We start from the raw sequence: 24,953 nt of genomic DNA, 5'->3' as shown, positions 1-24,953 counted from the left end.
AGTTAGCGCGCCTACAGTAGAACTGGAGCGGTCTGTTTATTAAAGCAAAAGAGCAGCGATACAAATAACCAACGTACCTGTGTACTGCGTATGTGTGCCTCTGTTTTTAAAGTTTAGCGTTACTTTAGATACTCATTTTAACAATCGGGGGTTACGTAAACATGACGTCACGCACGTCTTTTTCCAGTCAGTCGTCATGGAAGAGGCTCGGGTGAAGAAGAGGCTCAGGAATGTGGTCAGAGCTGTACTTATTTTGGATCAAGGACGACGTTAACACCAAGTCTAAACGGGGTCCAAGTGCAGGTTTGTTTACGTGAAGCGACGCCGACGGTTTCTCTTAGCGAAGCTGCTGTTGGTAAAATCTGTGGCCTTTAAATGAGTCACAGCAGATCCAGGTCAACGTCACATGAAAACTGTACTTAAAAAGGTAAAAACGGCTACTTAAATGGGCAACAAAACACACAACGCGTTCAACACTGAAGGTCTTTGTCAGGGTCCAAACCGGTTGATGTTATCGTTCTTAATTTATTAGCGTCGTGTAGCCAAAGCGGAGCTCCGCGAGACAACAATTACAGGAATGTCTCATTGTGAAGTCACAATGTCAACATCGCGTGTTTCATCTCCTGCACTTAGACTGAGGCGAACCACAAAAACAGTGAGTTTTTGTGAGTATTAAAATGATTAAAAAGTTGATTTAGCATAATATGTCTCCTTTAAGTAGTTTTTTGGGCCTCTTTTAACTGTTAGTTTGAAGACAGGCTAGCATCAGATCGTATTTAGACACTCTCGGTGGCCGGCTGTCTGTTGACGTCACATTTTAGTATCGACTCAGCTCGCATGGAACCTCGACAGAGCACGAGCACCAGGTATACGATCACTGATGGAAAACCAAAGCCGTGCTACAACTGTAGAGTGAAAAATGGCCATGAAAGCATCACTAATAACTACATTAGTTCAGAGCGAGTGTAGATTATGAGGATGGGAGGAGGATGGGAGGAGGAGGAGGAGGAGGAGTCGACAAAAGCAAAAGACGAGTTACCTTGAAATGCAGAGTGGGAGCTGGTGTTGACAGCAGAGTGTTGGGAGGCAGTGGGAATGGACACACAAGTGGGGAGGGACTGAGGAAGGGACTGTGAGGGAGGGATTTGGTCCTGAGAGGAGAGGTGGAAGTTGGAGGAAGAGAGAGTGTTTTCAGGGCCACGGACAAAGTCACTAAAGTCGTCGTCGTCCTCGGTTAAACCTGAGGTGGGGGCCGAGGCCGGGGCCGGAGGCTGGACGTGGTTCTGAGAGGAGAGGCCAAAGGTGGAGGAGGAAGTAGTGGAGGTGGAGATGGAGGAGGAGGAGGAGGGCAGAGGGAAGGAGGCGGGGCCACCTACAGGCCCCTGAAAGTCACTAAACTCGTCATTGTCCTCGGACAGAGCTGGGGGGGGGAAGTGAGTGGTGACAGACGAGCGTGATGGCGATGAGTCTGCAAAAATGAAGACATAATGATGATGACACATGACACACACACACACAGCAGTGGTGAATGAATGAATGAGAATTAAGGGCTGTACGTACAGAGATAACGTAATCTTGTACAGACTTGTCATAATTGATGGAATATTAAATTTTACAGTGTGTAAAACGGACAAATAAAAACAATTCTTTTGAGTTTTGAAGCTTCTCACTGAAGGCTTATGACAAGGAAGTACAAGTTAACTTAACAATTTTAAGAAAAGGAAATCAAATTAAATAAACAATAAAATGTCAACAAACAGACGTATTAGACACCGATTTAAAAAAAAGACAATACTAAAACAGGATATTGACAAAAAAAAAGACAGGGTTAGACATTATGAGACTGAAAACAAAAATGAGGTTATGAATCTGTGCTGTATATTGTGTATAAAAAGTCAATCAGTTACTGTGTATTTATTATCACACGTATTTAGTTTGTGGTCTTCATGTGTGTTCGTAGAAGTGATGAAATTTACGAGGTTCCTTGAACGCATCTTGAAGCTGCTCCTCTAAAATCAGGGGTCGCAAAAACCATTTATTTGGGGAAAAAGAAACTATTCAGTCAGGGGAATGGAAATATGAGCAACTCCATCATGACATCACAATAAATAAAGTAGTAAAGTATAATAGATATTTCGCAGAATTTCAAAATAAATGTGTCATAGTTCACAATAAAAGATGTATGATTCAAAATGAGTCTATTACTCAAAAAAAACAGCCCTCTGCTGTAGATCCTGCACAAGTGATGAAATTTACCAGGGTCTTTGAACACATCTCCTTAGCTCAACACACAGTGAACTCTATATTATGAAGAATACTTGACGAATAAATGCAATGAAATATTCCATTTTGCTGAGAAATGCACATCCCTATTGTGTACAGGAAATCCAAAGTTTGGCTGCCAGCGGTGTGACCGCCACGCTGACCTGCCTCTAATCCCGTTATTAGTCTGAGATGGAAGGCATTAGAGCAGACTCACTCACACACACACTGAGCAGATAAACAGGAAAAGGCCCCACGCTCTATGACTGCAGCGTTTCAGCGTCTTGTACCTGGCTTTTTTGACTGCGACGACGGCGTCGGGTGCATCTTTGCATCTCGGCTGAAGCCGTCCAGGTTTCCTTTGATCGCCTCCAAGGCGTCGTCACGGCTCTTCTCGCCGGTCTGAGTGAAGCACAGCAGAGAATCACGAGAGCGCAGGGTGAGGGAGGCAGATATTTGATGCTAACGCAGATACTATGGAACTGACCACTTCATTTCTTATTGCCAATTCCTGTGCATATTCTGATCTGATGTACAATAATCACGTGGAGACAGAGAGAGAGAGACTGACCTTGGGTTTGACGCTGCTGAGCAGCCTCAGCTTCTGTTTCTGTTCCTCAAACTGTCGTCTCTTCCTGTCTTCCTCCAACATCTTCTGCTGATGCTCCAGACGCTTTCTGAAAGGTGCAAAGACAACAAGGGAATAATTGGAAAAGAGGACCAAACAAAACTTTTCTTAACTACTGTGTACAGAACCTTATTTTCGGCAGAAACAAGAAAAGTAAACGTCTGCCATTGTTCTTGTGAGAGACTTCTGGGACAGGGTCAGACTCTCCTGACCTGCTGTTTCCATTTGTTATCGATCGTTGTTAAGAAAGCAAACTCCCTCCATCAAGATATTATGTGATGGAGGAAAACACAAAAATAGAAGTCTGACCTCTATCTATATATTAGAAATAAATCGTTTTGTCTTTTTCTGTCTTTGTCAAAGTTGCCGTACACTTTTGTGGTTGCATTTAATAACCCAAGCTACTGTTTTTCACATATAAAGATACAGTATATATAAAGATACAGCTATATTTAGCTTGTGGACTTCATGTGTGTTTGTAGAAGTGATGAAATTTACGAGGTTCCTTGAATGCATCTTGAAGCTGCTCCTCTAAAATCAGGCGTCTCAAACTCAAATGAGCCATTTTTCACATAAAGATAGAGTATATGACAAATACTATATGCATTTTGTTTGTTTTGTATATTTATGTAACTATAATTCATAAAAATGGGATAGAACCAAGATAAGACAGAATGAGATAACAAACAGAAAAGATTAAAAACTGCAGCTGTGAAAAATAGCTTAAAAATCTACTAAAAAATAAACATATTTCTTGGCATTTGGCTTCTAGGTAGAGATGGTGCTGATAGGAACATAATACAGATGTTCACAGAGACCCTCAGATGGCTCACAGAAGATATAATATAAAGACAAAATGAAGACATCTCATTGAAAATGTCTGGTTTACCAGTTCAGAATAATATAAGGCGTTACAGAAAAAGTCATAAATGTAGCCTTGTTGTGATTTATATTAAAAGTGTGTATTGGTTTGCAATAAAAAATAGTGGGTCCTTGTGTAAATGGCAAGTGAAACACAGTCAGTGCGTTTACCTTCATGTTAAAAGTCTGATTTTAGTCGGACTAAGACAATAATTTGGTTTTCTTTATGTCATGTGAACACATTAATCCGACTAAAATCAAGCTCGTCTTTTAGTCGGACTAACATTAAACTGATTCAATACGCACTAGCTAATAGAGAGAAACAGCACCACCTACAGTGTATACTCAGACTCAGCCAGTTGTTTGATTGTCTGTCTTAGTCAGACTAAACTGTGCATGTAAACGTACCGAGTGATATAACTGATAGTTGCCAAAGAAAGATTGGATGAAAATGGATAGAAAATTCCAAGTAGATGTAAAGACCAAAACAGTTAAAAACAATAGTGAGATATTATATATAATATAATGAGATATTTCCTCATAAACCCAGAGGAGAATCTGACCAATTCTACAGAAATTAAACCATCTAAAAGTCTGTTTTCTACCTTAATTCTAAGTCGGCGTCGTCTCTGTGATGAAATCAGTGTAAAACAAAGACTTACTGATGCTCCTCAGCCATCTGCTTCTGCATGTCAGCTGTGAACTGAGGTCCTGCAGGTCTCATACCCATAAACTGAGGCTGACCCAGGAACTGCATCCCAGGCGCCTGCATCCCCATCGCCATCCCACCCTGTCAGGATTGAGTAAAAAAAAAAATGTGTAAGATAACAAAGAACATTCATTAATTAAAGTAACATGTATAAAGGAACAAAAAGCTGGACAAATTCTATAGAAAATAATCCGTCCAGAACATAAATAAAGAGCTCACCTGCATGGTCATGGCTCCTGGAGTCATCTGACCTCCAAAGTTCATTCCCATCATGCCTTGCATGTTCGGCTGCATGACGGGAACGATAGGGAAACCCTGTTGTTGTTGCTGCTGCTGCTGCATGGGGACCAGACCTGCACACACGTATAAATGCTGTCATTGCTTAGTGCAGATACGGCAAAATATGACAGTGTGCTCAATTACTGAAATAAATGTTATTACATATGTAAATTAGAGGAAGACAAATTCATTGGCAGTGGTGGATTATTATATGAATACTTATTAGGGCTGTCACTTTTTACAAACATCAATTTTTATGATTTTATTAGTGCTGGGCACATTAACGCATGATGCGTTCCATGACGACTGACCGGAAAAAGATGCGAGTGACGTCATGTTTACGTGACTGCCTATTGTTAAAATGAGTCTCTAAATTAACGCTAAACATTTAAAAACAGAGGCACACATACGCAGTTACACAGGTAGGCTGGTTATTTGTTAGCGCTGCTCTTTTCCTTTAATAAACAGACCGCTCCGGTTTTACTGTAGGCGCAGCTAACGGCGCTAAAGGAGCTAACGCAGCTAAGGTGGCTCAGAGTGAGCGGTGCCTGGACTGCAGACTCACTCACCTTGAGGCGGCCCCAGACCTCCTCCAACAGGATACATGAAACTATAGGAGGAGAAAAATAAACATTCAAAATCAGGAGAGTCACAAAAAAAGAAGCTGAAGTAACATCACAGACTTGTAGAGCTCTGCTGAAAGCATCAACAAACAGCTTCATTCCCCTCCAGTGATGCTTCAAAATGTTTGTTTTATGTCAGGAGAGAGAGAGAGAGACAGCGAACGCCAGAACTGGTGGCGTTTTGTTTCCACGGGCGACTTGGACTCTGTCACAGTCTGGGCCTTTAATCAGAGGAAGTCTCTCTCCAAAGTCCACAGAGTCTGTTCTCCGAGCCGAGCCAAACCACGCGGGCCTTCAGCTATTTGTCAAATCACTTATTACAGCTCGCGTCTTCAGGCTGGAACTGACGAGGAGGCAAAGACAAACAATAACAACCAGACAGCTGGGCCTTCGTCCACGTTTACCCTCCACAACCTACAGACACCAGGAGGGAATTTAAGCTCTCGTGCAGCGGTGTCAAACTCATTTTCTCTGAGGGCCACATCAGCATAATGGTTACCCTCAAAGGGCCAGATGTAACTGTCATTAACCACTTCTTCCCTGACCCTCCTTTTGGAGTCCCTGCTCTAAAATGACATGCCCAAACTAAATAGAGTAAATATCTGCAGTTACAAGCTCTATGCGGATTATCTTGGTATCAAAATAAAGATAACACTTGTGAGATTCCACCAGAGGTGTACATTTCACTGTAGATGTCACTGTGTCAGAGTAAATGTACATGGAACACAGCATAACTGAAGGATTTTTTTCTCTCGCCTAAAAAAATATTGCATTTTAAAGCAAATATCACCTTTAAAATATGCAGTAGGAGCTTAAAAACACATGGAGGTCATGTAACAACATGTGGACATGAGCTGTGCAAAGTCTGATGCTGCTGAAATGAAGCAGAGAGAAATTACAGAGGTTTTAGTGAAGAGATGTCTGGGCGTTCTCACTTTTGGCACAGCTTGGCACCATCTGTGCCATTTGAGATATCTTAGGTACCAAATTATTAAAAACCCATTTAATTTTATATACATGTCACTACAAATCTTAAATGAACTTGTTTTGAAAAAAAAAAAAAAATGTAATGTAGAATGAATGTAACCAAATATAATGTAAACTAAAGGTAACTACTCTGTAACCTATTGCTAAATCACTCTTGTATTTATTAATTATTCAGGTTACAAATATGCTGCATTATAGATGTAAAGCTAGCTTTCGCTGCCTTGTGGTTTTTGGTAGCTTTCGTGAACACGTTCTGCTGCGATCGCAGTCTCAATCTCAATTTCACTCGTCGCGTGATGCGAATGCAACGATACACAGCCATCTAGTGGCGGGATGCCGTCGCTTTGCGGGTAACGCAATCGCCATGCATTGTGGGAAATGTAGTTTATGGTAAACGCACGCCTTAAAGCAGCATAGACCTATTTTATCACAGATTTTTGAGACCAATTAATTACTCGCGGGCCACATAAAATGAGGTGGCGGGCCACATCTGGTCCCCGGGCCTTGAGTTTGACACGTGCTCTAATAGAGAGTACGTAATAGAGCTTCAACTAACGACTCTATTCCTAATCCATTAATCCGTTGATTATTTTCTCGATGAATCGAAAAGACACAAAGAAAATATTCACATTTAAGAAGCTAAAACAATCAGAAATCTTGTTTTAATCATGACCGACTGACTTCAAACCGTTTCATCGATTATTAAAACAGTTGATTAATCGTTTTCAGCTCTCGTTCGTAACAACACACACCGTTATTTTCAAAATGCTGGTCAGGCGGTTTCTCAGAATAACTGTGCTCAGGCGTCATGTGACACGGTCACATTGCTGCTGTATAACTGCAGAATAATTTCAACGACAACAAAAGTTACGCACCGCAGCTTTAAAAGGAACCGTTTCAGAAACTCAACAGTGAGTGCAAAATCATTCCCGCGGCCGCCAAGTGGAGAAAAAATAGATAACGGCAGCTAAATTAGATTCTCCGAGTCATCACCAAGTGGTAATCTGCTCCGCGTTAAGATGTGCGCCTTAAAGAGCTTTTATTGGAGAAGTGCGGCTGCATTCAGCTGCAGATATCAGGTCATAGCAGAGAGAGCAGAGCGGCAGATTAACATAGAGAGGGATAATCTGTGGCAGCAGCTGTGTGTGTGTGTGTGTGTGTGTCTTTGTCCTGTAATCAACACAACACAAATACACAGAGGCTCTGTCGTCTCCGTTATCGTCAACGCTAACGTTTACAGCTGCACTGATTCAATTGATAATCTAATTCTCTGTATCTGTCAATTATTTGTCTCCGTAAATGAATTTTGGGCCATAAAATGTCAGGAAATGTTGATTATTGTCAAATGACGATGATTTCCCAAATGTCTTGTTTTTGTACACAAACCGAAAATGATTCTGTTTGAATGATTTCTTTGTCAAACGGAGCAAATAAATCGTGTCTATCGTGTTTATGTTTTGAAATCATGTTTTTGGCTTCATGTGGCGCCACCTACCGCCGTCTACCAACCATTGCAGTCAGTATAGTCTCAGCTGCCGAGCAACCACGGGTTGCCAGTTACTTCAGAAAACGAAACCTAAAAGACCTCGGTATTTTGAATTTGAATGTAGTAAACGTTTTTGGCCACATTCTTACATATGGCACCTTTAAGGATAAAATATTTGTATAATACAAGAAAACAAAGTTCTCTGGTTTCGCGCCATAAGCAATTATTGAAAATTGACCAAACAAAACATTTGAGAAAATCATCAACAACATGGAATTCTACAAATTTCTTTGGAGGACCCCAAAAACAATCTCTCGCGGCCCATCTGTGGGGCCCCGACCCAGTGTTTGAGAACCATTAACGTAGACTGACGGACTTTACTTTTTCGACAGCATTTGCAACAACGGTCTTTCTTGATGAAGAAAAATCCACCAAAAATAATCGACTTATTGCGAGAGCATTTTTATCGCCAATTATTTGGCTCCGTAAAATGAATTTTGGAACATAAAACGTCAGGAAATGTTGATTAATGTCAAATGATGATGTTTGGAAAGTTCCTGGATATTTACTGGGTATTTTCCACTCCTTTTGCAACCTGAATATGTAATAGTTTACTTTTTAGTTTAATTTTTATTTAAAATACTGTATCGCACTGCAGTGCAGATCATCATGAGACGTTCAGTAGGTCATCAGTTTACAGCGAGTCTGCTGACGACAAAGAAATCGACCTCGTCATATAGAAATCACGCGTCTATCACACGCTCTCTGTCTTTACACGGAGGTTTAAAATCACACTTTATTTCGTTTGTTTGTTTTAAAACGGCCAAATCCATTAATTCCAGTACAAGTCCAGTGGTTTTTAATTCACGTTTCATGAGGTTTGTTGAAGCTGCAAAACAAATCTACTTAAGCGGTAAAAAAAAAATAAAGTGAAAAGTCTAGATTTATTAACACGTATGAGTAATACTGATGCTTCCACTTCCACAGGTAGCTTCAGCTTGCACCACTGCGCCACCTCCTGGTTTTCCACCAAAACTATCCAAAATATACTTTCATTCACGTCATGTATAGTTTTGGAAATATAAGATAAGAGAGGGATTTTAATGTTCTGCAGGAAACAGACACTTCAAATGAGCAATATAACCATTTTTCTCTGTGAATCATCACTGGAAGTGCAATAATATCGAAACAAATTTTCACATTTTGTTGATTTCTAGACGAAAACACGATCATCGAGTGTTCTTACAGCGGTTATTTCAGTACTATTTCAGTACTTCCAGAACCCATAAAGCATCAAATTAACCCTGGATTTTGAAGCTCTTTTACAATACAGCAGCTCTTTCTCACGTCATCTGCTGTCAAACTGTTTTTTTTTTTTTATCCACCCACTCGTCCAGACTCGGTCACGCAGTCAGACGTGACGTCTTTGGTTTCACCGGTCAGATCAGTATCACCTGCGACGTCAGGAGACTCAGAACGTGACCATCTATTATTAAAGCTGCTCCAGTTCAGGCCATGAAAAACTCATGAGGCTTTTCTTCTTCTTCCTCCTCTGATGCTGATGCAGAACAACATCTTACAGCTTCAATAAAACACTTTTTAACTCCTTCTTCACAGACTGTGGAGATACAGAGGAGGACGTACAGGGTTTGTTATGTAATTGAATAAAGACGCGTTAATAAGAGGTAAATAAAGGTTCCCCGACACAATTAATCTACCTATCTAACTTATTTCTTTTTTGTTCTAAAAGATTCATAAACATAAAAAGATGTTCTGTCCGTAATCTACTTTCATTTTGCTTCGTAACTGTAAACTTTAAAGGTGCATTATGTAATAAATCTAAAGCAACTAAAGCCATGAAATCCTCCTAATATGTCACAGAGACTCAGGAATAATGTTCATATAACAAACGGAACTCACCAACAACAACAGTACAGACAAAATATTTGCATTAAAAAAAATATTGTTGTTTATGTTTTGAAATCATGTTTTGGCGTCATGTGGCGCCACCTACTGCCGTCTAACCAATCATTGCAGCCAGTAGAGTCTCAGCTGCCGAGCAACCACGGGTTGCCAGTTACGTAAGAAAACGAAACCTAAAAGACCTCTGTGTTTTGAATTTGAATGTAGTAACTGTTTTTGGCCACATTCTTACATATGGCACATTTAAGCATAAAATATACGAATAATACAAGAAAACAAAGTTCTCTGGTTTCTTTGCGCCATAAGTAATTATTGAAAATTGACCAAACAAAACATTTGAGAACATCATCAACAACATTGAATTCTGCAAATTTGTTTGGGGGACCCCATTACAATCTCTAGCGACCCAGTGTTTGAGAACCATTAACGTAGACTGGCTGTTGACTTTTTCGACAACATTTGCAAAAACTCTCTTTCTTGATGAAGAAAAATCCACCAAAAATAATCAACTTATCGCGTGAGCATTTTCATCGCAATGCAGAATATTATCGCGTATCGTCTGATCTACGATATTTAAAGCATGTGCCAGGACAATACAGATGACAATAGACATTTCCTGTATTTGAATGAGAAATTGTGAGAGATTTTTATTGCAATGTCTCGCCATATTGTCACTTCCCTGAGTGCAGAAGTAAAAAATAAGAGCAAGTTCACATCCCGTCAACATGATGTTCTTAAACACTGCACACGTTTACTGACACAATACTAAGCTAGTATAGCTAGTATAGTTATCAGAAAAATCTTTCGTCCGAACATTATAACTCCAGCAAATAAAACCTCTTATGGCTGGTTATCAATTGATGATTAAATAAATCGGCAACTATTTGATTCCTGACACAATACTAAGCTAGCATAGCAAGTAAAGTTATCAGCAAAATCTTTAGTCCGAATATGATAACTCCAGCAAATAAAACCTCTTTGAATAAATGTCATTATCAATCATTAGCTATCAAAATAAAATAAACTATAGAGATAATACAGAGCGTTAATAATATGATATTGTAATGAATATAATGTGTAAATGTTGTTAATATTACAGAATTGTTACTGGTCCACTCTGTTAGCACAACACATTATCGGTTATCAATTGACGATTAAATTAATCGGCAACTTTTTGATTATTAATCAATCAACTATGTCTTTTTCAAAATAAAACAAATTATTAATTTTATCGTTTTCTTAAATGTGAATATTTCATTTGTTTCCCCTTTCAGATGAAGAAACCAGGAAAACCAGAAATACTGCCAAATACTGGCTTTAGAATGTATTATCAGATATCGGCAAACACGCCAAGATCTGCTGATATGACCAACGACTACAACAGCAGGCTAAATAGGCTTCTAGAAAACATATATCTACATCTGCTGCGATAATTAGAACATTAATTTATCTACAGAAGTGACTCGATTACCTCTGCACTATATCGGTATCAGCTATCGGCCCAAACACTACCGATACATCAGCGTATCGGATATCGGCAAAAAAGCCCGATATCGTGCGAGCTTATTTCAAAGGTTTAGACACTTTTCCGCCACTTTCCATCACATTACGGAACAAACAATTACAGCGATTAATCGAGAGGGGTGAAATAATCGGTTAGTACGTAGCAGCCCAGTGACAGGGAGAGGCAGGAACCGCGAGCTAACGTTAGCTGTGACACCTGACAACCAGCCATCTCATCAGCACACACACACACACACACACACACACACACACCAACACACAATAAAAACAACGCCGGGCACCCGCGCCGTGTTTACAGCTCCCCTCCCCCCCGAGGACGAGTCGCTTTTCACGGGTCCCTACGTCGCGAACACGGACACATTTTTCGACGCAGGGTTGATTTAAAAAGAGGTTTAAAATACCTGCTGCCTCCTCCGGATCCTGGCCGCAGCGCCATCTTGAAACAGGCCAGTCACTCATAGAAGGGTGACGTCAGCAGTGACGAGGTGGACGCTGGGAGTTTGAGTCCTGGGTTTGTTCTGTCAGGTAAACGGCGACTGTGACGATGACGTCGATAAATGGTACAGGAAATTACGCTTTTGTGCATCTATAAACGTAAAAACAATGTTTTTTTCTAATGTTTGACGTTAACATTTTAATATTATGGTGTTCATAGATGGGTAATGCTAACACAATACAAGAAATGTGTTCTGTCATTGGTGCAAATTAATATGAGAGCATGAATAAAAAAAATTACAATGCAAAATCAAGAAAATAAAGAACAGTAATTTCCAAAGAGAAATATAAATATAAAGTAAAAGAATAATAATATTCTTCTATTTCACTCTGCAAACGTGTAACAGTTCACTTCTGCCACTGGAGGGTGACATTGCTCATATGTCTGAAAAGAATCATCAGCCACGGTTTCTACACAGATAAGAAATTCATTATTTTTTACATTATTCACAATTTTATGTACACTAGGATTAGTCCGTGCAGAGAAACATAATGGTAATTTATCAAAAAATACTACTAATATGAATAATGTCAGTAATAATAATAATAATAACATGTACTTATTTATTTATTTATGTATTTGTTTATTTATTTATGTCAGGTCTCGTCCTCATACACTGTAGCCGTGATTTGGAACGAATCGCGATGTTTTTCCTCACGTATATTACTATTATTTGTGTTTTCGAAACGTTATTTTTTTCCCCTCCTCGCCAATGGGAGGCGTCAGTAAACAAATCAAGCGCTCCTTCAGCTCCGTCGCGGTCACGTGACGTCAGCGGTGTGAACTGTTCGGCGGGTTTTCTCGTTTTCACGACTGACAACTTCCCCTAAAATCGTGTTCAGCTCGAGGTACAGTTAAATATATTTTATATTATTTAGTCATTTTCACATTTACACGCGTGTTTTTCTGACCACCGTGGGTACGCCGTGGAAGGAGCGTTTGGTTTGTGATACGCGGTGTCCAGGTTTGTGTGTGAATATGTAAGAAACTCCGGTAAATGTGTGTCATTTGTGATGCCTTTACTGACGTTTTTAAACTCCGGAGTGATGACGATTAAACTAACAAACAAACACGTATCTCTGCCAACTGTTGAAGTTGAAGCTAATTAAAGGTAAAGTGTGTAAAAGTAAGTTAGTTAGCTAACAATGAGGATGCAAACTGCATTGATTTAAAGACTGCTAGCTAACTCTTCTCTTTCCCAAGCGCATCGGGGAACTACGGTGGACTTGAAAAAGGATGTCAACAACAATATAGCCACAGCTTCTTTTTTTTTTGTTAGATATTACTTACTTTTATTACTTTTAAGATATTACTCATTAGTAAGATCCTAAGTATTAGTATTGTGTAGTTAGCTAACGTACAATCTGCCTTGTTTTTACCTGGTGCCACAAGATGGCAGACTTTTAGAATTTTACCTTGAGAAAATATACAATTCTAATTATTCTAAGGCTACAGTGACCAAACATTTTATTTTATTTTAAAAGCTCAGATACAACGTAATCTCATTATTAAAAAACAGGGGCTACTTTAGAGGCGTGTACGTTATTTAATAGAAAATAGTTTGGCGTTGTATTTGTGTTTTGTTGTTATTTGAATTTTGCTTTAAAAATGGTAATCATCACAATAATGTTGGCTTGTAGGTGTTGTGGTAACGAGATAAGACTAATAAATAAATACATGTATGTAAAGAATACATGCCTGACAACTATTAATGTCATAAATCCTAAATTTGTAGGCCCCTAATTACTAATAAATATATATCATAATTTCAATATCGATTAACATTAACTGCAATGCCCCTTTAATTATTTAAATCTGAATAACAAAGTGAGACATTATTAATACTTTTATTATTAACTTAACTAAGAACACATGATGACATTGAAATATAGAGAGGATTTGATAATTTGACTTTTTTTACAACCTTCTCCAAGGTGCACCTGCAATATCTTAAAGGCCCACTAGAGGGCCACAGCCCACAATTTAGGAAGCTTGGTGCTTTTGCAATTACAAGTAAAACATTTAATTATTTTTGATTTCTTATCATATAACTACATTTATATAAGTACAAATATAGCTCTAAAATAAGCACATTAATTGTCTGCTTTGCTGGTCACAGTAATCTGGTAAATAATGTTAAATATTATGTATATGTATATGTATATGTATATGTATATAAAACAAAACAAAACAAACTGCTGCATTTGTCTTTATAGCCTTTGAGAGATGCCACCCAAGAAAAAGGCCCGAGTGGTTAAAAAAACAGCAAAGTCAGGTAAGAAAATGAAAACGCTGACTCATTATAACCAGAGGTCGACTCATGAATTGGTAAATTTGATTAATGAGGACGATATTTTATATTTTTTGTTTATCAAACAGTTATTTCAAGTCATTTTGTTGTTCTCAGAAACGTGATAAATGTTGAAAAGTAACTAAAACAGTTAATTTCTTTAGTTTTTTGATGACCTGTTTCATGTTTTCAATATTTAGTTTGTCCAATAATTTCATCTAAACTACTTAATGGCACTACAGTGCAGACATAACATTTTAATTGATTGTAGAGACAGAACATTGGTATATATTGTATGCAATTATTTTGCATTATTTGTCATTGATATTTCTAAACATTGTCATCGGCCATAAGTCGACCTTTAATAATTACTGATAAAGGTGTTTTATTTAATATTATTTTATGTCGCGGTGTTTTTAATTGCGTTGTAAATGATTGAAAACTGTTGCAGAGAAGGGTGATGACACTGAAACAGCGCCCTCTGGTGGTAAGAGGAAAACTGCATCTTCTGTTGCCCGTGGAGGAAATAAGCAGAAGATTTCTTCATCATCATCATCATCATCATCATCAGCTGACTCGTCTCCGCTCTGCCATTGGCTGATGAAGTCTGAGCCCGAGAGTCGCTTTGAGAACGGGATCGATGTGAAGGTACAAGAGAAGTGACGTCATAATACGATATGATTAGATTACGTGTTTACAATACGAAGGCTACGATACGTGGTGGGATTTATTGTGAAATATTACCATAACTCGACACAACTTTTACCCATGTGATGTAAAGTGTCCATCATCTTTGCTAACAGTTACGCTAACAGGACCAAGTGTCCGCCATCTTTGCTAAGAGTTAAGCTAACAGGACCAATTGTCCGCCATCTTTGCAAATAGTTACGCTAACAGGACCAAGTGTCCGCCATCTTTGCTAACAGTTACGCTAACAGGAGCAAGACTATCGTCATAGCATTTGCTGCTGAACCTGACTGCTACAATTGAACATGCTAGCATGATTTACACAGAGGAGCTAGTGCGCCCCTACATGTCCTGTGGTCAAGTTTATTGTTGCAGTTTTACTGAAAAATGAATAGATGGGTTCACTCTGCAGTTTGGAATCGAGGATCTGAAGAAGCTGCCTGATCAAACCGGCTGTTGGGACGGAGTGCGAAACTATCAGGTTAGATTTTACGCTACGAAAATGAAACCACGTCATGTTTGAAGAAGACGTTCAGGAGAAAGACGAAGTGAACGCGTAGCTAACGTTATCGTTATCGTCGTCTGGTGTGAATCTGCAGGCACGAAACTTTATGAGGCAGATGAAAGAAGGACAACAAGCTTTCTTTTACCACAGCAACTGCAAAGAGCCGGGGATCGCAGGACTCATGAAAGTGAGGGTTTTAACTTTAAAATGTCATCATTTAATTGCATTTTAAATCCATATTTATATTTATATTTATATTAACTGCTCTCTTTTTTTTCCGTCCTCTCCAGATCGTGAAGGAGTCTTACGTGGACCACACTCAGTTTGACAGGAAAGACGTCCACTATGACGCCGGCAGCAAACCAGAGAACCCAAAGTGGAGCATGGTACTAAACGTTTATGATAAACTTCATTTGACGTTTGAAACGAGGCAAAGAAATAAAGCAGGAGTTAGCTTAAAAATTAAAGGTAATAATATGTGTATTTTAAGATCACAAAAACAGTGGATTATATGTTATTTCAGAGTGTATTTATAACAAGAAATTTTGAATTTTAAGTAGATTTTGAAACTATAAGTAGAATTTTAAGTTGATTTTGGAACTGTAAGTAGAATTTTAAGTACAATTTGGAACTATAAGTAGAATTTGGATCTATAAGTAGATTCTGGAACTATAAATAGAATTTTAAGTATATTTTGGAACTATAAGTAGAATTTTAAGTATATTTTGGAACTAAAAGTAGAATTTTAAGTAGAATTGGGAACTATAAGTAGAATTTTAAGTAGAATTTGGAACTATAAGTAGAATTTTAAGTAGAATTTGGAATTATAAGTAGAAATTTAAGTAGATTTTGGAACTATAAATATAATTTTAAGTATATTTTGGAACTATAAGTAGAATTTTAAGTATATTTTGGAACTAAAAGTAGAATTTTAAGTAGAAATTGAAAAATAGTAGAATTTTAAGTACATTTTGAAACTATAAGTAGAATTTTAAGTAGAATTTGGTACTATAAGTAGAATTTGGAACTATAAGTAGTATTTAAAGTAGAATTTGGTACTATAAGTAGAATTTTAAGTAGAAATTGGAACATAGTTGAATTTTAAGTAGAATTTTTAAGTCTTTACAGTGTATCATCACACATGACCTGTGTGCAGCTTCATATCCATATATATAGACTAAAAATCTATACACAGTATTTATACAATATCTTTTTAACGTTACCTCCTCAAGACGACTGTAAATGAAGTCTGGACACTTCCTGTCTTCTTCTTCTTCTTCTCCCATCTCAGGTTGACGTCCAGTACCAGAGGACGATGAATCGTTTCATTCCTCTGTCGGAGCTGAAGAAGCTTCACCTGCAGCACAGAGACAAAGGTGGTCCTCTGAAGGACATGGCACTGTTCACCAGGGCCAGACTCTCAGTGCAGCCTCTCACCACTGGTACGTCAAGGAAAAAAACTGTCTGTCGGTTAATAACTGTCCAAGCGGTCCTCAAGTTCCGAGTCATGGAAAGGTCGTGCTTTGTTGAAGACCGTGGTTCTTTTTTGTCTTCACAGAGGAGTTTGATTTTGTCCTGAGTTTGGAGGACAAAGAGCCGCTGTGACGACGTCAAACTGCTGCTTTTATGTCAGGATCACTTTCTTAAATATTATATATAATGGTTTTTTTTTCTTTGTCACATGACATGACGCCTTCTATGCATTTCTTTCTTATATACATTATATTAAGAACCCAGCAGTAAGGAGTCAGTGTTTATAACTACCTGAAAAATGTCTTGATTAGTCGTTTGGTCCATTAAAATATCATAAAACTTTAAATTAATATATTATAAGTAATTGTTGCAGGCATATATGGGGCACTCGGCTCCAGGGAGGGAAGCTGACAAGCTTGTGTCCAGGCAGGGGAGGCCCTAGTCTGGGTAGGAGAGGGGTCAGAGTCCCCTGGGGCAGAGTGGAGCCCCAGGGAGGGGAAGGGGAGCGGGATATGCTCGTGTCCGAGCAGGGAGGCCCTAGTCTGGGCAGGAGAGAGGTCAGAGTCCCCTGGGACGGAGTGGAGCTCCCTCTGTTCAGGGTCATCATCACATTCATTTCTGCATCACAACAACAACAACAAAAACAGACCCTGAAAGTATTTAGTTTTTCATTTGGCATCATTTATTTGACTTTCGGGGGTAACAACAGGGGGGAGGGGTTTAGTGATTAGCATTTTTCAAAAGATAGATAGTTGTACTGTCATTTTTCTCTGGTTAAAAGACTAAAGTTATGTTAGAGGCAGGATTTCATTATTTCATTAGCTTGAAACACTGAGGCACAAATTTCAAGTCTCTAATAAAGAAGATAAAGTTCATACTATCAGACTTTTTTTTTTGACACGCGTTCCTAACACTCACCACTGGAATGCTGAGGTAAAGCATACGTACATGAACGGCCACTGTGTGGCGCCGTGTGCTCTCTATTCTCCACGTACACCAGCTGCAACAGGATTTATCTGGTCTTATTTACAGGTTTAAAAAAAAAAAAAAAACAACAACAGAAATAGTGTCAGATAATACTTAAAAAGGTCAAAAAGGAAAAACAAAGATTCCAGTTTTCACTTCCACTTCTTTTTCTATAAACGCACGACGACACAAACCCAAAGAGACGAAATGAAGCAGTGCAAAAAAAAAAATCATCTCCGATCTCCTGATTTCTTGACCTTTTTTCTAACGACGTGGAATGTCAGACTTTTTGTTGTCGCGTGAATTTACGCCCGAACGAGCTGAAAGAATGTATGTAACAAAGAGGAATCGTAAAAAATACAGGGATTTTTTTTAATGTTTACACAGTGAATATCGTGATTAGTTTGATTCCCGTAAAGAAAAAAAAAGAATGAACGAGGAAAAGTGAAGACCAGCAGCAGCAGCTGTTTGAAATCCCTCATGGAAAAAGAAACGCTCTCATTGGTCACATACTGTGTGTCGTCGCTCTCCCTTCTTCTTCTTCTTCCTGCTGCTTGTTGACGAGTTGTTGAACAGTTGTCGGGCTAATTTGACGCAGACGTGGAGTTGGTGGGCGGCGGCGGCATCGATGGCGTCTCTAGCCGTTCTCTTCCTTGGCGGCCTGTTCCAGCGCGCTCTCCGACGCCGCCGAGCCCTCGAACCTCTGGGAGGCGATGGCGGCCTGGTGCGACATGCTCTTCCTCACCACGTCGCCTTTTCTCCACAGCGTGATTTCCTGCACACGGAGAGGAAATGAGGAGTTCAGTTGTTAGACGTTACTCCTCAACTCCAGAAATTACATTAGGAACTTTGAAAAAGTATGTGTGTTTCAATCTCGAGGATGAACACAAATTAAAGCGGAGTAACTCACCATAAATCAGTTTAAAAGAATACACAAAATACAAATTATAAATAAATATATAAGGATGAATAATAGTAGTTTAATCCAGGACGGTTTAGAGCCCGAAATATTCTTGTGTACATATGTAAATAGACTCGATGGCCGGGGAGTTACACAACAAATCACATCAGAAAATAATCCCGCAGCGCGCTAGACACAATAGCCGCGAAGCTACACTACAAAACGCTCCACAAAATGATCCCTGAGCACGATAGACGCGATGGCCACGGAGCTAAGCAGCTACTGCGACGCAATAAACGCAATGGCTGCAGAGCTATGCGACAAATTACATCACAAAAGGATCCCGCAGCGCGATAGACACGATGGTCGCAAAGCTATGTCACAAAATTATCCCGCAGCATGATAGACGCAATGGCCGCGAAGCTACAAATCCCGTCACAAAATGATCCTGCGACGCAACAAACGCTATGGCTGCAGAACTATGCAACAAATCGCGCCACAAAATGATCCCACAACGCGATACCCGCGAAGCTACTCTACAAATTGCATCACAAAACGATCCTGCGACGCAATAAACGCAATGGCTGCAGAGCTACGCAACAAATCACATCACAAAATGATCCCGCGGCGCGATAGACACGATAGCCGCGAAGCTACAAATCGTGTCACAAAATGATCCCACAGCATGGTAGACACGATCGACGCAGAGCTATGCTACAAATCGCATCACAAAATGACCCCACAGCATGCTAGACACGATAGCTGCGAAGCTACGCTACAAATCGCGTCAAAATGATCCCACAGCGTGCTAGACACGATAGAGGCAGAGCTATGCTACAATCGCGTCACAAAATGTTCCTGCAGCGTGCTAGAGACGATAGCTGCAAAGCTACGCTACAAATTGCGTCATAAAATGGTCCCACAGCATGCTAGACACGATAGCCGCGGAGCTATGTAACAAATTGCATCACAAAATGATCCCACAGTGCGCTAAATGCGATGGCCGCGAAGCTACGCAACAAATCACGTCACAAAATTATCCTGCGACACAATATACGCAATGGCTGCAGAGTTATGCGACAATTCACATCAAAACATGATCCCCTAGCGCGATATACGCTCCGAGTGTCCACACAAAAAAAATAATGTTTCCCCGACGCTAGCGAGCATGTGACGTCATTCGGAGAATCTCAACGCTGATTGGCCGTCGCGTCGTCGACTTTGTATGTAAACTTGTCGCACGTCCGGTGTGAACACGGCATTATTCTCCTCTCTGTTTAGAGCGCCACCTGCTGTTTGAAGTAGCGTCTCTCCTCCTCGTCGATCAGCACCAGGTTCAGGTAATATCGCACTGAGAACTTCTTGTTGATGTCTCGCATCGTCGGAGTCAGATCGTAACCGGCCAGGAATAACCGGATGGGAATGGATTCACCTGAACAACATTATAACACGTGGAAACAGGATAAATATTTTATCAGATCTGAACTGATTTAGGATTGAGATTAGGTGAAGTTACAGCTGTTCACCTCTGACCGGAGCGCCGTCCATGATCTCGTACTTGGCGATGGTGTCGTTTTCGTGGTAAACGCTGGGGCCGGTGCCTGTTGTTTCTCGTTTGATGATGTCGATCTCCATGTGTTTGATCTTGATCCTCACCAGCAGGAAATAGATCTTTCCAACAATGACATCTTTCAAATGGTACCTGGAAAAAAAACAACAATAGACAAATAAATAAAACGTAAACAGCAACTGAACTAAACTGTTCATACTATGTTCATACAGTATGTTCATACTGTTTCATGAGCTTGTACGGAGGCCCCTAAGGGCCAGGATGGGAAATGTTTCAGGGTAAACTTTTGCTTTCCGTTGCAGAATTTTTCTTTTGTAATAACTTTTGCAAGAGAAGGTAAAAGTATTACGAGGGAACGTAAAAGTATTGTGATGGAACGTAAAAGTAGTATTACAAGGGAACATAAAAGTATTGCGAGTAGGGAATGTAAAAGTATTACAAGGGAACGTAAAACAATTTCAAGGGAACATAAAAGTAGTATTGCGAGGGAACGTAAAAGTATTGCGAGTGAACGTAAAAGTATTACAAGGGAACATAAAAGTATTGCGAGGAGAGAATGTAAAAGTATTGTGAGGGAACATAAAAGTATTACGAGGGAACGTAAAAGTATTGCAAGGAAACGTAAAAGTATTGAGAGGAGGGAATGTAAAAGCATTACAAGGGAACGTAAACATTTTTCAAGGGAACATAAAAGTAGTATTGCAAGGGAACGTAAAAGTATTACGAGGGAATGTAAAGTATTGCAAGGAAACGTAAAAGTATTGCGAGGAGGGAACGTAAAAGTAGTACAAGGGAACGTAAAAGTATTTCAAGGGAACGTAAAAGTATTTAGAGGGAACGCAAAAGTATTTCAAGGGAACGTAAAAGCATTGCGAGAGAACGTAAAAGAATTGCGAGGGAACGTAAAAGTAAAAGTATTGCGAGGGAATGTAAAGTTATTGTGAGGGAACGTAAAAGTATGACATGGGAACGCAAAAGTATTGCGAGGTAGCATAAAAGAATTCGCGAGGGAACGTAAAAGAATTTCGAGGGACCGTATTGCAAAGGAACGTTAAGATATTGTGAGGAGGGAACTTAAAGGAACGGGGAAAGTATTGTTAGGGAACTTAAAAGTATTGCAAAGGAACATGGAGAGTATTTTAGGGAACGTAAAAGTATTGCGAGGTGAACGTAAAAGTATAAAGTGGCCACGCCTCTTACTTGGACTTGTTGTACTCGAACTCGATGTGGAGACAGTCCTCGATTCCGACCTCCATTTTGATGGAGGAGTTGAGTTCGGGGTAAGTGCTGAGAGTGTGGACCACGATGTCCATCTCTTTACTGATGTCATTGAGTCGTCTGACGACTGTCGCGCGGAGGAAGTATCTGAAAACACACAAACACCTGTAAATGTTTACGTTTCATCACATCTGAACCATAAATGTAAACGTTTACATATATATATAAAGAAAGTGTGAGTCGTGAGCGACAGCGTTAAAGAGTCACTGATTTCACGGAACCGTTAAAAAGAAGCGAGTCAATGATCAAACCGACCGTAGCTTGACGTTCTGTCCCGTGTACGACTCGTACGGTTTCTCCACGTGAGTGAACTCAAAGTCGAACGTCTGCGACTGAGTGATTTCACCAGGTCTGGCCAGATCTTTGACCAGAGAGACAAACTCGTGATGGTTTCCTCTGTCGTAATACAGCTCTGAAAGACAGACAAATGAAGAAGATAGAAATAACAACGTTATTATTGTGTTAGCAGCAGAAACTACTAAATAATTACACCTTTATCTGTATTTTTTAATTTCCACAGTTTGTTTATTTATATATTTGGCTACATTTTACATTTTCAAATTTTGGCTACATTTATGTTTCCAGGCTTTATTCTAAATATTTTAGCATTTCTAAAGTTTCTAAGATTTGACAAGTGGATATTTTGGCTAATTTTTTTTGAATATTTGTGGGGTTTTTTGTGTCTAAATTATAAAATATCCATATTTTGTTTAATGTTTTAAATTTTGGCAAGATTTTATGCTTCTATGTTTTGTCTTATTTCATATTTTTATTTTGTTGGACTTTGTATTTTAGCTGTATTTTTATTTAAGTTCATGTCTTTTTGTGTTTTTGATATATTCAATAATTATAATTACTAACTTCATCAAGGTTTTCTATCACATAGGTATTACAAGGGAACGCAAAAGTATTACAAGGGAATGTAAAAGTATTGCTTCTATGTTTTGTCTCATGATTTGACTACATCTCATATTTCTATTTTAGCTTTATTTTTTATTTAAGTTAATGTCGTTTTTGTGTGTTAATATATTCAATAATTATAATGACTGACTCCATTAAGGTTTTCTATCAATTTACAGAATTGCAATGCAAATATATTCTCAATTTTCAATACAAATAATGGCTAATACACAAAAAGAGAAACAAGCAACGCGTTTTTTGTTTTTTTTTAAATAAATGTCTGATAAATAAATAATAATTGATCAATGGATTATGAAAATATGGCAAAAATACCAGTCTGATTAATAGGTAATAGTCTGTCTACCTGTGGACAGGAATAACAGGAAGTAGACTGTATAATAATAATAATAACAATACTTTAACACTTCTGAATTAGATGGAGTTTATTTTTGTTAATTCAATGTAAAAATGGTGATTTTTGTACCTATTTGGCCCACAAACTCGATCTTGATGCCCTGGTGCTCGAGCCTCTTGCCGGGATTCTTCAGGGTCACATTCACTTTCCCACTGACAGTTTCTCCGTCGTAGAACAGGAAGTATTTGTCCTTCTTCCCGTCCTCGCTCTTGTGTTCCGCTTTCTTTCGCGTCTCCGCGTCGTTCAGCACGACGTCGATTTCTGCGCTCTGTCCGAAACTGAAGAAACTCATTGTGACGTCACGACGGTCTGCGCCGCTGCCGCTGCTACTACTACTGCGAAAGCTCCGTTTGTGTGTGCGTGGTTCGTTAGCAACCCCGCTAACGCAGCCCCGCTAACGCCTCAGAGTAAACAACAGGCGCGCGACAGGAGACCGGAAACGCACGGACAGCAAACAGAAGGACCCTTAAAACCCCGACAATGAAAAAGAGAAGGACCCTTAAAACCCCGGACCCGAAAGAGAGTCCAGAACGTTCCACAGGAGAACCGCTCCACGTTAGCTACATGTCAGCGCTCATTTCCCACGGGTGAAAGCCAAGTCACGCACAGAAACGCGGTCCGCGCGCTCAGGTGAAGCGAGCCGTTTCTGCGTTTCCTCCTGGTGACGTCACAGCGAAGTCGTCACAGCGCGGATGACGTAAACGACATGTTTGTTTCCTCTGACACAAGAAAAAAACCCGCCGTGCGAATAGTGTTGTCAAACGAACAGGAAGTGCGCCACCTGCACCCGCGCGACTACTTCCGGGTGGAGGTTTTCAAAATAAGAGCGAGAAGAGAGGCGACCCTCGCACCGGAAATGTTTTTTTTATTAATATTATAAATATAATTAGTTCCTAGTCATATCCAGTGTTTTTATTTATTTGATAATTGATTGTTTTGTTTTATGTTGTCCACTTTTAATAACTTATTTAAGCTTTATTAAAGATGATTAGATTAAAATACAAACACCTTGAAATTTAAATGTAACTAGTAAATACTGATTTTAATTCATAATTATGTGACATAACAACCACAAATATAAATCTACTTGTAATCTTGCTTTTTAGGATTTAATTATGTAAAATTAGCAATATTAACATTTATTATGAGCGAATATTGGGCTACTACTATCCATTATTACTACGTCTATATTATTATTATTTATACATATTGTCCTGTATTAGCACATAAGAATTTCACTATATTGTAAATGTATGTGACAATAAAACTTGAAACTACTAATTATCCAAAGTAAAAGGGAGATTTTCTCTTATCTAATAACTACATTATATGAATGTAGACACTCATATAATGTATATATTGTATTTAATGTTATACTAAATATAACATTTTTAGTTCAGAGCTTGTGTAAATATACTCACTACTCACCTTTATTTTATATTTATTGTGAGTATTTCCATCCAAAAATCACCATTAATTGGCAGATGAGGGTTTTATGAATGAAATCCTTTTGTTTTTTTGTCTACATTTTTATTAAATTGTCATAAAATACTCCACAACATATGAACTGTATATGTAAATAATGCAAATCTGAACTCGTCAATCGTAATGTGGTATTTTGTTAATATACTGCAGTAAAATAGTATTTTTTTTACACAGTGGTACTTTCTATAATATATGTAGTATTCTTTATCATTGGGTGATGAATAAATATATAATAAATGCTCAGTGATAAAATAGGTCCATATTTTGCACAAAAACCTCAGAAAAATATCCAAAAACATGTACAGTTCAACTGTATTTAATAGTAACAAAATAACATGAACATGTAGTAGCAGTAATATCAAACGAACAGTTCCTGAGTTCAGACACAAATAAAGAATAAACTGTTATCACTGCAGACACACACACACACACAGACACACACACATACACACCCAACAGTAAATACTGTACATTTATTTTCCAACAGTTTTATCGCCATATGTACACAATAAGGTATGGAGGGCAATGTATGAAAATCAAAAGGTCAAAATATGTATATTTATGTACATTAATACTCAATAATCAAAAAACTGGACAATATGTCCAATACTAACAGAATAAGTAAGTACAGAAGGTCACTTATACACAGAAACAGCACTCTGAAAATCATACTCCACCACCGTTATAGTCTGTAATGATTCTGCA

At 38.8% G+C, this 24,953-nt stretch overlaps 3 protein-coding genes across 4 annotated transcripts in view; 1 reads left to right on the top strand and 2 right to left on the bottom strand.

The window, feature by feature from the left end:
- Window positions 1-11,718, bottom strand: part of synrg (synergin, gamma) — a gene marked incomplete at its 5' end in the record, with an annotated part of 48,018 nt that extends 36,300 nt beyond the window's left edge. Inside the window, 7 exons of one of the 2 annotated variants that reach the window (XM_083887244.1) lie at window positions 1,040-1,468; window positions 2,553-2,664; window positions 2,834-2,939; window positions 4,414-4,541; window positions 4,680-4,813; window positions 5,309-5,349; window positions 11,684-11,718. In XM_083887244.1, coding sequence (XP_083743370.1) covers window positions 1,040-1,468; window positions 2,553-2,664; window positions 2,834-2,939; window positions 4,414-4,541; window positions 4,680-4,813; window positions 5,309-5,349; window positions 11,684-11,718 — 985 coding nt within the window. The remainder of the gene's footprint in view (window positions 1-1,039; window positions 1,469-2,552; window positions 2,665-2,833; window positions 2,940-4,413; window positions 4,542-4,679; window positions 4,814-5,308; window positions 5,350-11,683) is intronic. The other variant, XM_083887245.1, reaches the window with a different exon arrangement.
- An 846-nt stretch (window positions 11,719-12,564) lies between these two features.
- thyn1 (thymocyte nuclear protein 1) lies at window positions 12,565-16,865 on the top strand (the record flags this gene model as incomplete). Its single annotated transcript, XM_083886554.1, has 8 exons — window positions 12,565-12,626; window positions 13,995-14,053; window positions 14,520-14,716; window positions 15,168-15,236; window positions 15,355-15,447; window positions 15,551-15,646; window positions 16,552-16,702; window positions 16,819-16,865. Exons 2-8 carry the CDS (start codon window positions 14,005-14,007, stop codon window positions 16,863-16,865), a joined length of 702 nt encoding a protein of 233 aa, XP_083742680.1. The 5' UTR covers window positions 12,565-12,626; window positions 13,995-14,004.
- Window positions 16,866-17,452: 587 nt separating this feature from the next.
- LOC310924451 (vacuolar protein sorting-associated protein 26B-like) lies at window positions 17,453-23,499 on the bottom strand. The gene is made up of 6 exons (XM_083886191.1): window positions 22,833-23,499; window positions 21,704-21,860; window positions 21,371-21,535; window positions 20,127-20,302; window positions 19,890-20,032; window positions 17,453-18,474 (listed from the first exon to the last, which is right to left on the bottom strand). Exons 1-6 carry the CDS (start codon window positions 23,053-23,055, stop codon window positions 18,337-18,339), a joined length of 1,002 nt encoding a protein of 333 aa, XP_083742317.1. The 5' UTR covers window positions 23,056-23,499; the 3' UTR covers window positions 17,453-18,336.
- Window positions 23,500-24,953: the final 1,454 nt, after the last annotated feature.

The sequence above is a fragment of the Microchirus variegatus genome (assembly GCF_963457635.1).
Source record: "Microchirus variegatus genome assembly, chromosome: 3".
NCBI classification, from domain to species: domain Eukaryota; kingdom Metazoa; phylum Chordata; class Actinopteri; order Pleuronectiformes; family Soleidae; genus Microchirus; species Microchirus variegatus.
Note: the sequence above shows the minus strand (reverse complement) of the source record. Positions and strands in the feature narration are given on the sequence as shown.